This window comes from Schistocerca piceifrons, chromosome 1, assembly GCF_021461385.2.
Source record: "Schistocerca piceifrons isolate TAMUIC-IGC-003096 chromosome 1, iqSchPice1.1, whole genome shotgun sequence".
In the NCBI taxonomy this organism is placed as follows: Eukaryota; Metazoa; Arthropoda; class Insecta; order Orthoptera; family Acrididae; genus Schistocerca; species Schistocerca piceifrons.
The window spans coordinates 198,337,775-198,354,666 of NC_060138.1; the positions used below are offsets into that span (position 1 = coordinate 198,337,775).

The following is a 16,892-nucleotide window of genomic DNA, read 5'->3' on the forward strand; positions in this document are numbered from 1 at the left end:
TTACAAAATTAGCTGCACTTACTTATTTACTTCCCGTGTCCGGAACTAGACATCAGACTTCCAAAAATTAGCAGCCAATATGGCCTTGTCATTTGCCTCCCATAAATCATTCATTGTGCAGGGCTGGTCTAAATATGGACAGATAAGCAGGTGTTGAGGATCCCTGACAGAGCCACACAGACAGAGAGTGTTCTCATTCTCTTTTAGGAAACCCCATTGCTGCAGGTTTGTCTTGCACTTTTGCACTTCTACCCTCATACGGTTGAGTGTTCTCCAGACTATGTATGGTAGGTCTCCACCAGGCGCCAGTTCTTGTTTTACATCTCTATGGGGGTTTCTCAGGTCGATTTCCCACCTTTTCAAACGATTCTCTGCAGCCGACCCTTCCAGGGCTCGGGTACGTGACAGGAAACTCTTCCTCGAACAAAGCCGTCGGTCAGCAGGCTGGTGTCCATTTAAAGGGTGACACATGTCCTTTTCTTGCTTGGTTTTTTCGGCTTCGGCAGCGATGTCACGTCGTATGTTGAGCGGTGCGATTCCCATGATTAAGTACATCTTGTGCACCGGGGTTGGCCTCAAGCATCCGGTAACAATCCGTGCCATTTCATTCACCGCGACATCAACTTTTCTCGCGATTAGCTGCAAATAGTATATTTCTAGCTATTTTTACATAGGTACACGAGAAGCTTCTACCAGCATTTGTGCCATTTTCAAGTATTTCTGTTGGCATCAGATTTATAAAACATTTTATTCTACGTTTATGTAAGAATAGAATAACACCATTATCTTATATTACACAGGGTGGGCTCTAAGTCTTGCCCTGATTATAATAACTTATAACAGAATAACCGTTTGACGTAATGAGTTACCTTTGATACCCTTATATAGGTTAGTGTTACTAGTTTTTTTTTACGACCACTTACGTTAGTAAACCTCAACGTGTGCTCCCTTGGTAGTTCGGAGAATGTCGAGGGGGAATTCCAGTTCCCGCCAGGTGTTTCGTAACATGTGTTCTATCACAGTACCCACAGCAGCTTGTATCCTAGCCTTCAGTTCGTCGACGTCAGCAACTGGTGTGACGAAGTTTCTGTCCTTGATGTAGCCCCAGAAAAAAAAATCAAGGGGCGATTTGTCTGCAGAGTGGGATGGCCAGGGTGTTGGACCATTTCTTCCAATCCACCGATCCGGACATTACTCCCCTCTCCAGACATTTTGCACCATCACTTTTTTTTCTGTGGCTGTATCAAGGGTAGATTCTTCGTCAGACTAGTTGCTGAGGTCGACGAACTGAAGGCTAGGATACAAGCTGCTGTGGGTACTGTGACAGAACACATGATACGAAACACCTGGCGGGAACTGGAATTCCCCCTCGACATTCTCCGAGCTACCAAGGGAGCACACGTTGAGGTTTACTAACGTAAGTGGTCTTAAAAAAAACTAGTAACACTAACCTATGTAACGGCATCAAATGTAAATTATTATGTCAAACGTTAATTTTGTAATAAATCATAATCAGGGCAAGACATTGTGCTCACCCTGTACTACACTCCTGGAAATTGAAATAAGAACACCGTGAATTCATTGTCCCAGGAAGGGGAAACTTTATTGACACATTCCTGGGGTCAGATACATCACATGATCACACTGACAGAACCACATGCACATAGACACAGGCAACAGAGCATGCACAATGTCGGCACTAGTACAGTGTATATCCACCTTTCGCAGCAATGCAGGCTGCTATTCTCCCATGGAGACGATCGCAGAGATGCTGGATGTAGTCCTGTGGAACGGCTTGCCATGCCATTTCCACCTGGCGCCTCATTTGGACCAGCGTTCGTGCTGGACGTGCAGACCGCGTGAGACGACGCTTCATCCAGTCCCAAACATGCTCAATGGGGGACAGACCCGGAGATCTTGCTGGCCAGGGTAGTTGACTTACACCTTCTAGAGCACGTTGGGTGGCACGGGATACATGCGGACGTGCATTGTCCTGTTGGAACAGCAAGTTCCCTTGCCGGTCTAGGAATGGTAGAACGATGGGTTCGATGACGGTTTGGATGTACCGTGCACTATTCAGTGTTCCCTCGACGATTACCAGTGGTGTACGGTCAGTGTAGGAGATCGCTCCCCACACCATGATGCCGGGTGTTGGCCCTGTGTGCCTCGGTCGTATGCAGTCCTGATTGTGGCGCTCACCTGCACGGCGCCAAACACGCATACGACCATCATTGGCACCAAGGCAGAAGCGACTCTCATCGCTGAAGACGACACGTCTCCATTCGTCCCTCCATTCACGCCTGTCGCGACACCACTGGAGGCGGGCTGCACGATGTTGGGGCGTGAGCGGAAGGCGGCCTAACGGTGTGCGGGACCGTAGCCCAGCTTCATGGAGACGGTTGCGAATGGTCCTCGCCGATACCCCAGGAGCAACAGTGTCCCTAATTTGCTGGGAAGTGGCGGTGCGGTCCCCTACGGCACTGCGTAGGATCCTACGGTCTTGGCGTGCATCCGTGCGTCGCTGCGGTCCGGTCCCAGGTCGACGGGCACGTGCACCTTCCGCCGACCACTGGCGACAACATCGATGTACTGTGGAGACCTCACGCCCCACGTGTTGAGCAATTCGGCGGTACGTCCACCCGGCCTCCCGCATGCCCACTATACGCCCTCGCTCAAAGTCCGTCAACTGCACATACGGTTCACGTCCACGCTGTCGCGGCATGCTACCAGTGTTAAAGACTGCGATGGAGCTCCGTATGCCACGGCAAACTGGCTGACACTGACGGCGGCGGTGCACAAATGCTGCACAGCTAGCGCCATTCGACGGCCAACACCGCGGTTCCTGGTGTGTCCGCTGTGCCGTGCGTGTGATCATTGCTTGTACAGCCCTCTCGCAGTGTCCGGAGCAAGTATGGTGGGTCTGACACACCGGTGTCAATGTGTTCTTTTTTCCATTTCCAGGAGTGTATATTATACTTACTTCTAGATGGAGTCACATCCACAAAACATATTGGGATATAATTCCTTTATTTACTGCGTTGTTAATATAGGTCACGTATTTACTTTCTATACAAATTTGATAGTCGTCAAATGACAAATCGTGCCACCGCTCCATTATGTTTACAAGTAAATTATATCGTATGCAGTCGGAGATTTTTTGCCAGAGATAATTTTGCGTTATTTAGATATGGAATCTTAATCTTGTTTATTGATTTTTGTTTATTGTGTTTTGTTCATGCCTTTACATTTTCTATTAACTCAATAAATTTTTCCAGATAATTTTTATGTTTCAGGTCCATTTTATCGTTTAGGGTGTGATTCGGGTATCTATTATGTGTATAAATTTCTAGTTCTTTCAAAATGTTCTTGGGTTGAACTTTTCGTATCCTACGTAGAATTTTCGGAAGTACAAAGAAGATGTCATATCACGACGTTATGCAATCTGCGGGCCCAGTAGAGAAGAAGTTATTTAGTATGATGCTTGGAAGAAAGACCATGGCTAAGTACAGAAATAAATTTGAATCTTATTACGTGTAGAAAGAGCCATTATGGATTCTTCACAGATGTTTGATTGGTTCTATGATCGTTTGGAAATAGTTCGTTATACTGGATGGCGAGTATTCAACAGGAATGAAAGTAACGTCGGGTGTGTCCCAAAGAAGCGCAATAGGACCACACACAAACAATTAGCAAGATAGGGTAGCTAGCACTATCAGCTAGTTCCCGACGAGGCTCTTGTCTATATAGGGTGTTACAAAAAGGTACGGCCAAACTTTCAGGAAACATTCCTCACAAACAAATAAAGAAAAGATGTTATGTGGACATGTGTGCGGAAATTCTTAATTTCCATGTTAGAGCTCATTTTAGTTTAGTCCGTATGTACTGTACTTCCTCGATTCACCGCCAGTTGGCCCAATTGAAGGAAGGTAATGTTGACTTCGGTGCTTGTGTTTACATGCGACTCATTTATCTACAGTACTAGCATCAAGCACATCAGTACGTAGCATCAACGGGTTAGTGTTCATCACGAACGTGGTTTTGCATTCAGTGCAATGTTTACAAATGCGGAGTTGGCAGATGCCCAATTTATGTATGAATTAGCACGGGGCAATAGCCGTGGCGCAGTACGTTTGTATCGAGACAGATTTCCAGAACGAAGGTGTCCCGACAGGAAGACGTTCGAAGCAATTGATCGGCATCTTAGGGAGCACGGAACATTCCAGCCCACGACTCGCGACTGGGGAAGACCTAGAACGACGAGGACACCTGCAACGGACGAGGCAACTCTTCGTGCAGTTGACGATAACCCTAATGTCAGTGTCAGAGAAGTTGCTGCTGTACAAGGTAACGTTGACCACGTCACTGTATGGAGAGTGCTACGGGAGAACCAGTTGTTTCTGTCCCATGTATAGCGTGTGCAGGCACTATCAGCAGCTGATTGGCCTCCACAGGTACACTTCTGCGAATGGTTCATCCAACAATGTGTCAATCCTCATTTCAGTGCAGATGTTCTCTTTAAGGATGAGGCTTCATTCCAACGTGATCAAATTGTAAATTTTCACAATCAACATGTGTGGGCTGACGAGAATCCGCGCGCAATTGTGCAATCACGTCATCAACACAGATTTTCTGTGAACGTTTGGGCAGGCATTGTTGGTGATGTCTTGATTGGGCCCCACGTTCTTCCACCTACGCTCAATGGAGCACGTTATCATGATGTCATACGGGATACTCTACCTGTGGTGCTAGAACATGTGTCTTTACAAGTACGACACAACATGTGGTTCATGCACGATGGAGCTCCTGCACATTTCAGTCGAAGTGTTCGTACGCTTCTCAACAAGAGATTCAGTGACCGATGGATTGGTAGAGGCGGACCAATTCCATGGCCTCCACGCTCTCGTGACCTCAACCCTCTTGACTTTCATTTATGGGGGCATTTGAAAGCTCTTGTCTACGCAACCCCGGTACCAAATGAAGAGACTCTTCGTGCTCGTATTGTGGACGGCTGTGATACAATACGCCATTCTCCAGGGCTGCATCAGCGCATCAGGGGTTCCATGCGACGGAGGGTGGATGCATGTATCCTCGCTAACGGAGGACATTTTGAACATTTCCTGTAACAAAGTGTTTGAAGTCACGCTGGTACGTTCTGTTGCTGTGTGTTTCCATTCCATGATTAATGTGATTTGAAGAGAAGTAATAATATGAGCTCTAACATGGGAAGTAAACGTTTCCGGACACATGTCCACATAACATATTTTCTTTCTTTGTGTGTGAGGAATGTTTCCTGAAAGTTTGGCCCTACCTTTTTGTAACACCCTGTAGAAGTGTACAATCTTGTTATTTTCATTTAATTTTCATTCTTTCAACAAAGCATTGTTTTAAATTTTGTATTTTAACTGTGTAACATCAGGTATATATTTCAGACTGATTTATCACGTTACACGGTACCATGCGAACCAAAGCAACATAGTTATGGAACGAGTCAGTTTCGTTCTGCAGACTATTGATTAGAAAGTTTATGCACAAAAGAATTAATAAAACACGAAAAAATTTCTGAGCGATTGTGCAAATAAATAACTCATTACATGAAGAATTTTCAGCTCCTTTATCGAATAGGGGGAATGTGGGAGTGTTCTACAAGTAAAACTTTCAACTTGCAGTTGAATATTTGAGGTTTATCAGTCACCTTTTCTAGTTCTACTGCAACGCTATTGAAATAGCGCACACCTTTCTGTACAGAGTGCTAACGAAGCCCTGTTGAAGTGCGTATTGTATTTTCCGTCCAGTATTCATTGAAAATATTGCAAGGTTTTCTGAATGAGTCAACATTGTCAAAAACAAACCCCATGACGGAATATTTGTACAGTGGTGACAGACATAGCATATTTCTCTAATTGTTTGATCCCCTGAAGACAGTAAAACTTTGCTTTTAGGGGAGTTCCATTCCGTTTTCTTGCAGTTAAGTGTTAATCTCTTTTCTGAAAGTCACGTGCTGATTTTCCTGAGTACTCTCTTAGCTACATCTTCTATATTACATTACATGCCTCTCACAACACCAGTTGTGCCATCTTCAAAGAAAAATTTTTGAGCTATCTGTCATATTTACTGACATACACTATGTTATCAAAAGTGTCCGGTCGCCCCCAAAAACATACGTTTTTCATATGAGGTGGATTGTACTGCGACCTACTGCCAGGTACTCCATATCAGCCACCTCAATAGTCATTAGACATCGTAAGAGAGCAGAATGTGGTCAGGTGATTGGGTGTCACTTGTGTCATACGTCTGTACGCGAGATTTCCACGCTCCTAAACATCCCTAGGTACACTGTTTCGGATGTGATACTGAATTGGAACGTGAAGCGTCCCGTACAGCACAAAAGCGTATAGGCCGAGCTCGTCTGTTGACTGACAGACGGCCGACAGCTGAAGAGGGTCGTAACGTGTAGTAGGCAGACATCTACCCAGACCATCACACAGGAATTCGTAACTGCATTAGGATCCACTGCAAGTACTATGACCGTTAGGCGGGAGGTGAGAAAACTTGGATTTCATGGTCGAGCGGCAGCTCATAAGCCTCACATCACGCCGGTAAATGCCAAACGATGCCTCGCTTGGTGTAAGGAGCGTAAACTTTGGACGGTTGAACAGTGGAAAAACGTTGTTTGGAGTGACGAATCACGGTACACAATGTGGCGATCCTACGGCAGTGTGTAGATATGGCGAATGCTCGGTGAACGTCATCTGCCATCGTGTGTAATGCCAACAGTAAAATTCGGAGGCGGTTGTGTTAAGGTGTAGTCATGTTTTTCATGGAGGTGGCTTGCACCCCTTGGTGTTTTGCATAGCACTCTCACAGCACAGGCCTACACTGATGTTTTAAGCGCCTTCTTGATTCCCACTGTTGAAAAGCACTTCTGGGATGGCGATTGCATCTTTCAACACGATCGAGCATCTGTTCGTAATTCACGGCCTGTGGCGGAGTGTTTACACGACAATAACACCGTGTAATGGACTGGCCTGCACAGAGTCCTGACCTGAATTCTACAGAATACCTTTGGGATGTTTTGGAACACCGACTTAGTGCCAGGCCTCACCGACCGACATCGATACGTCTCCTCAGTGCAGCACTCCGTGAAGAATGGGCCGCCATTCTCCAAGAATCTTTCCAGCACCTGATTGTATGGATGCCTGGGAGAGTGGAAGCTGTCATCAAGGCTAAGGGTGGGCCAACGCCAAATTCAATTCCAGCATTACCGATGGAGGGCCACGAACTTGTAAGTCATTTTCAGCCAGGTGTCCGGATACTTTTGATCACATAGTGTATCATTGCCATACAGGGTGTAAAGCGTACAGGTGCAAATATTTCTGGTGGTGACTGAGGACGTTATATTTATCATTATTACATCCGTGTTCACGTCGTTTACACAAAAATAATTATAGGTACTACAAGTTGCATGTCTTTAGGTTGGTTAATACCTCCAGATACGTGTGGCAAGATCAAGCCCTTAATGCTTATTTTCCCCTGGGCAGCAGGCCAGGTGCGAATGTAAAGTTGTTACCCTATACTGACACCCGTAGCCTACTTAGTGGTGCAGTTACGACCATGCAGAAAACATCAGGTCATAAAGTTTGTGACGTGTTTGTAGGAAGACTGTTTGACAAAAAGAATAAAGAACCAACACAAGGATGTTTGTACATATTAAATATCTGCAATTATACCCGATGCAAACTGTATATCAAGAAAAGCAATGGACCTAGACACTTGAGAATGGCTACGCAACTGAGACTGCGGTGGAAGAGAATCGAAAATAAAAGGATATTTTATTCCAACAAATTACAGCTAGTGCAGCAGACTGTTAAAATTCAGATAATTTGTTTTGGCTGTGGACCCCACTGCAACTAAAATGTGAGAGGTAGACACGATTGACTGACCTGGTGAAGGCGAAGACCCACTCTGAGATGATGGCGGTGTCGAGCGCTCCCCGCTGAGCCACGCGCCAGCCCCGGGCGTCCACCAGCTTCCTGTAGACCTTGATGTGGCTCAGATCCGCCTCCAGCTCAGACTCCACATTGATGCCCTGCCAACACGTACACAGTCTCGTACAATACTGACTACGTAAGTCAGATCATTCCTTTGAAATTTCTAAAGTCGTTGTGGGAAGTAGAAACCAAACTTCTATTCAAGGTAGTTTGTAGAATCTACGAGTGTGGATATATACCATTAGACTGTTCCCAAACTACCACTCACGCAATCCCGAAGATATGAAGGGCAGATAAGTGCCAGGACTATTCTATAATCAGCTTAACAGCTAATACTGAAAAGTTGCTGACACGAACGATTCATAAAAGATAGGAAAGAAAAATGAGGATCTCTTAGATGATGATAAGTTTGGATTAATGGTTCAAATGGCTGTGAGCACTATAGGACTTAACTTCTGAGGTCATCAGTCCCCTAGAACTTAGAATTTCTTAAACCTAAATAACCTAAGGACATCACACACATCCATGCCCGAGGCATGATTCGAACCTGCGACCAGTAGCGGTCGCGCGGTTCCAAACTGTAGCGCCTAGAATAGCTCGACCACCCCTGCCGGCTTTGGATTAATCAAAGGGCTAATCATCTGCAAGCTTAAAACCAATAAACAGCTGTTCCTATGCTCTCCATATAGGGTTTAATGTCTAAAGTCTAGTTTAAAATGCACGGTGCACAAAATAAAAATAGGGAGGAAAATATTTGTAAGGCTGACGCAGAACTGATCCTTGTTAATGAACGGGAGAACTGCCCATCACAGACTGCCTAGGCACCGGCAACCTCAGCAGTTTGGTCCCACAGGAACTTACAGAAATTTCCAGTTTCCTGGAAGTTATTCAACGGTGCAACATGTTGTGGTAAGCACCTTACAAAAAAATATTATGTTATACGAAATTCTTTCTACTTGCTAATCAAATACCGATTTTTTGCGTACTGCAGCCTAAAATGTTGGGCATTTTTACTTTAAGTAATGTAAAGTGAATTTTCATTTTATGGGAGACGATTTTGTGTTAACCTTATGTTAAGCATGTTTGTTTTTTGTTTATATATGTCAAAAGATGTAAAAGTATCGAAGTGTGTACACTGTTAAAACTTTACTGACCTACAGAATTCGTTTTATATAAGCAGCATGTTCTTCTGTAAAAGGGAAAAAAAGTGAACCAGCTGAAAAATGCTCCAGGCGGAGCACAGAAAAGGGTGAATACGCTCCTTCTTAAAAGACACTGACAGAAAGGTGGGGAACAGTTGTCTCAATCCTCATTCCACCTTCCTCACCAAAAATTTTGACATCTGAACATGTTCGCCCTTTTTGTGTTGAAAGAGAGCAGCAGGGACACAGTGGTGGTGGAAGAGAGAAAAGACAGTGCTAATGGGAGAGAAAGCTAGAAGAGGCAGTAACGGTGAGATGAAGAAAGTGGTACTGAAAGAGAAAGAGAGATGGATGAAGACAGTAGCAGTGGAAATCAAGAAGAGAGAGGCAGTGATGCTCATTGGCAGGCAGTAGCAGTAAAAGGGAAACAGAGATGAACAGAGAAAGAAGCAGTGCGAGCAAAAGAGGGAGGAGACAGTGAAAATGAAAGAGAGAGACGAATGGAACCTCTACAGAGGCTTAGGGGTAGATTTTAACACGAAAAAAGTTGCCCCAGTTTCCCTGATCCACTATACCCAAGTGCTTAAGTTTCCCATTCTAGGGGTCAAAACCACCTCCAAGGACACGTGTGGAGAGGAGACAGTGGTAGCTGAAGATAAAAACAGCAACTATAAGAAAAAAGAAAGAGTGGAACGAGGAGACAAAAAGAATAGCACAGAGGCAATCGCAGTGGGACAGTGAGATAATGAAAGTGGCAGGGTACGAGACAGTGATAAAGAAGAGCGAGAGAAAGAGATGAAGACAGTGACAGTGGGAGGTGCAGGCAGGAGAAGTGAGTGGGAGAAGAAGGAGACAGTGGGGGAGAGACATATAAAGACAGTGGCAGTGAGAGGGAGATACTAAACATGAATACTTCCCTACAAAGACAGACTGGCAAAAGGATTTGGAATGTTTTATGTTAAAAGACCGAGAATATGTTCGATACCAAAATTTTTCGTGAGGAAGGCGGAATGAGGATTGTGGCAGCTGGTTTCTCACTTCCCTGTCACAATCTTTTAAGAAGGAGCATATTTACTTTTTTGTGCTCCGACATGAGCATTTTGCCGCTGGTTATGTTTGAGTGAATGACAGCGGAAGACGTGTTTAGTGGACCAATTGAATGCAACACAAAATGGTGCTCACGATAAACCAGAGCGTGTTTATTGTCGTCTGTATGAGAAACAGAATTCGTGGAAAACGTGCTGGACCTGTATTCACCAGAGGTTAAGATTGGAAGTTTGTTGTCAAAACATCAAGCGAAGTCAGCAATGTGAATCTTAATGACGGAATGTCGCGAAACGGACTCAGTAACGAATGAAAACCGCAACTATCCAAAAAGAGTTAGAACACCAGAGAAAAGTTCCTTCAGTGAAGGAAAGCCTATAACGAAGTCAGACGAAATTTTAATGCCGCTTCTCTGTACAAGTGAAAATTAAGAGACCGTCCTGTCGAAATATTATCAACACGGACCTGCGTCTGAGTCGGTACAAATTTATTGTTGTGCATAAATTCAAGTTTCCAGACGGACCTCCGCGAATGAGTCCTGCCATTTCATTCTTAAGGCAGTAGAATTAGGAGTTCTGAACCCTTAGTTTTTCATTTCTTCAGATGAGTCCTGTTTCAAACTGTCAGAGTGTTTGAAGGTACACAGAAAATATGCCATTAAGCATCATAAAATCCCCACGAGCATTCTGAAGAGTTCTGAATAATCTCAACACTGCTTTTTGGTGCGTAGTGTTTGTTCCCACAGTAACACGATTCTTTCACCAAACTGTTGATGCTAATCGGCACGTCGAGAAACCGTTTAAATCATATGTGGATAAAGTCATAGAAGATGAATGGCTGTACGGATATTTTGAGCAAGATGGAGCAAAAGCACATGCCGGTTGACAACCTTGCCATGAGTGCACCACATGTTCAACGAGGAAAGTACAATTAGCAGTCGCAGTGCAATCTCCTGGCCACCTTGCACCTTGCCTACCTAATCTCTCTCCTTGTGATTTTCACCTGAGAGGCAAAATGAAACGTCAAGTGTACTCAAAAAATTTTCACACACTAACATACTATGGCTGCTGTCCCCCATGAGCAGTTGTCTCACAATTCGATAAATCGAGATCAGCATTGCATCGCCATCAACGATGGCCATTTCCAGCATCTTCTGGAACGTTCGTTAACAGGGATCACTCCTATCTCAACCTTTTTCCAAATATAATCCGAGACAGTTTTATTTTGCCTATTATGATTATATTGTTGTTGTTATTGTTGTTGCTGCTGCTGCTGCTGATGTTGTTATTGTGGTCAGTCCGAAGACTGGTTTGATGCAGCTCTCCACGCTACTCTATCCTGTGCAAGCCTCTTCATCTCCGAATAACTACTGCAGCCTACATCCTTTTGAACGTGCCTACAGTATTCATCTCTTTGTCTCCCTCTACAATTTTTACCTCACAGACTCGCCTTAAATACTAAACTGGTCATCCACTGATGTCTCACAATGAATCCTATCAATCAATATGTTCTTAGCGTCAAGTTATGCAAGAAATTTCTCTTCTCCTCATTTCGATTTCCTCATTGGTTTGTCACGGACTGCGCGGCCCCTCCCACCGAAGTTTCGAGTCCTCTCTCGGGTGTGAGTGTGTTTGTTGTTCTTAGCATAAGTTAGTTTAAATTAGTTCAATGAGTGTGTAAGTCTAGAGACCGATGACCTGAGCAGTTTTGTCCCTTAGAAATTCACACACACTTTTTCCAATTAGCTATATGACCTACCCATACAATCATCAGCATTCTCCTGTAGTACAATACTTCAAAACCTTCAGTTCTCTTCTTGCCTGAACAGTTTACCGTCCACGTTTGACTTCCATACAAGCCTACAAATATTTTCAGAAAAAACTTCGTAATACTCAAAACTATATTCTAAATTAACGAATTTGTCTTCTCATGAAACGCTTTCCTTGCCATTGCCAGTATTCAATTTATAGTCTGTCTACTTCAGCCACCATCAGTTATTTTGCTGCATAATTAGCTAAATTTATTACAGCTTCCACAGTCTCGTTCCCTAGTCTAATTCCTTAGCAACACCGGGCTTAATTCAACTATATCCCATTATGGTTATTTTGCTTTTGTTAATCTTCATCTTACACCCTCCTTTAAAGACCTTGTCTATTCTGTTAAACCGCTCTTCCAAGTCCTTTGCTGTCTCTGACAGAATCGTAATGTCATTGGCAAAACTCAAAGTTTTTATTTATTCTCCCTGAACTTTAGTTCCTTCTCTAAATTTTTCTCTGGTTTCCTTCACTATTTGCTTGATTCACAGATTGAACAACATCGAGGACAGGCTGCAACCCTGTCTCGATCCCCTCTCAACCTCCGTCCCCCTTTAATGCCCCATGATTCTTATGATTGCCGTTGTACATAACATTTCTATCCGTGTACTTTACTCCTGCTACCTTCATGCCGCCTGTATAAACAGATGTTAAAAAAGTATAGTTTTCAATATTTTACTACATCTGGTATGGACCAAGAAAATAAAAAGGTCCTAAAATGCAAACCTTAAGACAGAACACTGTAAACAAACGAGTAAAACAATCAGAACACATTATTCTGTTACTGTGAAACAGCAGAGCTTCTAATGTAATCTACTAACTGTTACATATGACCTGCACTTGCTAGTCTTCGCTAAAAGAGTTGCCCAATTTGGAGTCAATTCATAGTAAAGAATGCTTCTCTCTGACTTCTCAGGAAATCACACTGTCAGTTAAACTTCAGGTTGGTCAGAGATGTGCTAGTCCGCACTGATGACGCATCCCCATACTGTTAGTCCATCACTAGCGGAGCTCACACATATCAACGATTTCAAGTGACCCCACAATTAAATATCCAAATGCGTAATATCGATGTGACGAGCTGACCAACGTACTGGTCCTCCCCAACCAATTCACTACCCATTACATGTGTGTGTTGTTCTCGGACATTACGGAGATTATTCTCTGTCCAACGATCCGTATTTAGGTTTCCTGTGTTTATTGAATGTGTTAATCCAGATGCCAATATGGTTAACCTTAAATTTTCAAAACGGGTCATCTAACAGAGGCACAAAACTATAGGCCTGTATCTCTGACATCGGTCTATCGTAGAATGTGTGTTAATTCTAGAGAACGAATATTTTCTCTGCAGGAATCAACAGGGTTGCGAAAACAACGATCGTGTGAAACTCAGATCGTTCCGTTCGTATACCAGAAAGCAGTAGATATCAGCGTCCAAATTGATGCTGTGTTCCTTGGCTTCCGATAGGCTTTCGATACAATTCCGCACTGCCGGCTAATGAACAAAATACAAATATATGAAATATCAGATCAGCTGTGTGATTAGACTGAAGAGTTTCCAGCTAACAAAACACAGCATCTCATTGTCAACAGACAGAAATCTCGAGGTGTGAAAGTAACTCCGGGAGTACTCCATGGGAGTTTTATTGGACCACTACTTTTCTCAGGATATACAGGGTGGTCCATTGATCGTGACCGGGCCAAATATCTCACGAAATAAGCGTCAAACGAAAAAACTACAGAGAACGAAACTTGTCTAGCTTGAAGGGGGAAACCAGATGGCGCTATGGTTGGCCCGGTAGATGGCGCTGCCATAGGTCAAACGGATATCAACTGCTTTTTTTTTTTAAATAGAAACCCCCATTTTTATTACATATTCGTGTAGTACGTAAAGAAAAATGAGTGTTTTGGTTGGACCACTTTTTTCGCTTTGTGATAGATGGCGCTGTAATAGTCACAAACATATGGTTCACAATTGAAAGAAAATCAGCCCTCGGTCAGTATTTTTGGTTTCGACACTGCTAGGAGTGTCTTCCTCAGAATTTAAAAGAAAGAATAGTCTATATTCTCTAACATGGTCACAGAATTATGACTAAAAACGTATGATAGAGTATAAGTACGGAATCGTCGTGAAAGACTGGCAGTACTTGCATGTCATTTATAAAATATTTAATATGCCAAAAGGGCATTAGTCACAAAGGTGTTTAATATAAAGAAAACTGTGATGGCGAGCCACTAAGGGCTGCTCGTTACTTGGGTGGTGCAGGGATCACTTGCAATCAGCACCCACAGATTTTCCAGGAACTGCTTTCCCACTCTAGTCATTATATGGGAACCCGTGAACTGTAACCTCATTGATTCTCTTCCTCATGTGCTCACTTCCATTTCGCTTGCTTTTGGGAAACATTTCGAAAGATAGCATTCAACGAAAACCACTTAGCATTGCGAACCGTGTATACATGACCTAGTGGATAACGACGGAAGTTCCATCAGACATGATGCTGTTATACACAGAGAAGTCGCAACGCAAGAAAATTGTAATGAAATGCAGGGAGACATGCAGATTATCGGCGGTTGGTGTGGGGAGTGACAACTGATCCTCAACACTAGCAGATGTGACGTTTTGCGGATAAATAGGCATCCTCTCACATACGAACCCACTAGCATACCTGTTGCCGCATTTCGCTCAGTGACTGAAGGCTTGAGAAGTGAATTATGTATGCTGCTGGGTACTTGGAGGAGTAACGAACTGTAGTAACTTAAGGTAGTTTTCAAAATGGTTCAAATGGCTCTGAGCACTATGGTACTTAACTTCTGAGGTCATCAGTCCCCTAGAACTTAGAACTACTTAAACCTAACTAACCTAAAGACATCACACACATCCATGCCCGAGGCAGGATTCGAACCTGCGACCGTAGCGGTCGCGCTATTCCAGTCTGTAACGCCTAGAACCGCTCGGCCACTCCGGCCGGCCAGGTAGTTTTGAAATGTTTCCTGATGCAGCTATTGTCATCAGTTGTGCAGATACATATATCCTAACTTGGACACTTGTTGCTCAGCAAGTGGTAAAATGGCTGTGAATGCGAGTTGGGGATGCAGAGCACTGACCTGCAGGTAGTTCTCGTTGACGGGCAGCCAGGGCTTGACGCCCTCGTCGGTGAAGCCTGCGTTGGCGCTGGTGTTCCACTGGAAGGGCGTGCGCTCCGGGTCCCTGGTGACGGACTCGTAGAGGTCGGGCCCCGCGTTGAGCGCCCAGGGGTCGACCGTGTCCTCCCAGGAGACATGCGTGTTCTCCATGCCGATCTCCTCCCCCATGAAGGTGATGGCCGTGCCCGGCAGCAGCAGCGAGATCATGTTGAACAGGTCCTTGCGCGCCACGCCCAGGCGGGTGCCCACACGGGGCTGGTCGTGGTTGCCCAGCTGTGGACCACATGGTTCAGCTCACACAGCGTCGTCGCTTTCCCTCACTGTATTTACTCTTTAGTACGATGCAGGCTGTTAGAAACATATTAATGGCCTTATACAGGGTGATCCAACTGCACCTACCACTGAGCTTTATGCAATCTCCTATGCCTTCAAATACCATGTACCAGATTTCCGCCTTCTCTCGCCCGCTAGGAGCAAATTATTAATCCTAAAGGAAAAATGAATAGAGCCTATTTGTAGAAAATTTAATGCAATAAATTTTGTGTTGGAACACGTTTTCGCTAAAGGCCACGGTTTTCGAATTATTCAAGAAAAATGTACAAAAGTGACCTTCAAACTCGATAACCGGTGGCTCCAGCGAATACATATCCAAGTACAGATTTTAATTACGTTACCTTTCTCACAAAAATGTCCCGTTCATTTTTTCTGTGGGACTAATAGTTTTTGCGTAGTGAGCGAGAGAATATAATAAACTAGTGTGTGGTTTTTGAAGGTGTTGCAGGTTGCATAAAACCCAGAGGCAGGGGCAGCTCGATCACCCTGTGCATACCGTTTCTTCTCCGTATATACTGGGTGATTTTGCTAAATGAGGGTAAACTGTAGAAAATGATCCATGAGACATAAGGAGCGAAGAAGCTCATTTGGACATATTGACGGAAACATTTTCCAAGGGAGGTCCACCCACTTGAAGGTAGGGATAAAACATCTTTGACAGTGTGGGTTTCAATGATGAAAAGCACACTTGAGAACACACAGACAAGTGGGAATGTTCTGTCCGTACTAGAGTTTCAGCTTTACATTCAAGAGGGTGGTGAGCTGGAGCACCATAATGCAGTAGCCACATTACCCTTTGTACCATCAGAGGCACATCTTCCGGTAGGAGAGTAGGGCCGCCTGCAGGGACCGAGGACATGCCTCACCTGCGAGGCTTGTGAGAGGATGACTGGTCCCACGTGGCGGTCGGCCAATAATCCTCGGCCACGCATTGAGGCTGAACCAGTACTGATGGTTAACTGCCACCATATCATGGAGATTTTCTGTAACCCACAGGTGGGTGTTGTGAATGCTGGCAACAGCGACCCTCGTAATAGTAGTCTCGTCTACGAGTGGGGCGGATGACAGAAATCCCAGCCCCGTAGTGGCCGGTGCGACGAACCAGTGATCAAACCGTCGCTGCAGAGGCAACAAAGCCTGCACGCATTGTAACTGATACAGAAAGACGCAGTTGTCGTGGAAAATCTTCCATACGGTCGTCTGGTTTACTTCATATTGGTGGAACACTTACCTACTACTCTGGTTCTGATATTGGCGTCATATTCAACAGTGTTCAACACCTTTTATCTCCACTTTCAAGTGGGTGTACCTCACTTTGCACGTACTTCCGGCGAAATTTCTACACGACTTTACGTGCTTCTTATCCTCTCAGGGATAGTTCCTTACAGTTTGTCACCATTTAACAAAACCACTCCGTATATGTA

At 44.4% G+C, this 16,892-nt stretch overlaps 1 protein-coding gene across 1 annotated transcript in view; it reads right to left on the reverse strand.

Moving 5' to 3' along the window:
• Positions 1 to 16,892, reverse strand: part of LOC124799570 (maltase 2-like) — a 121,705-nt gene that overhangs the window by 14,064 nt on the left and 90,749 nt on the right. Inside the window, exons 7-8 of the mRNA XM_047262934.1 lie at positions 15,097 to 15,408; positions 7,941 to 8,086 (exon numbers count right to left, since the gene is read on the reverse strand). Of these exons, the coding sequence (XP_047118890.1) occupies positions 7,941 to 8,086; positions 15,097 to 15,408 (458 nt within the window). The remainder of the gene's footprint in view (positions 1 to 7,940; positions 8,087 to 15,096; positions 15,409 to 16,892) is intronic.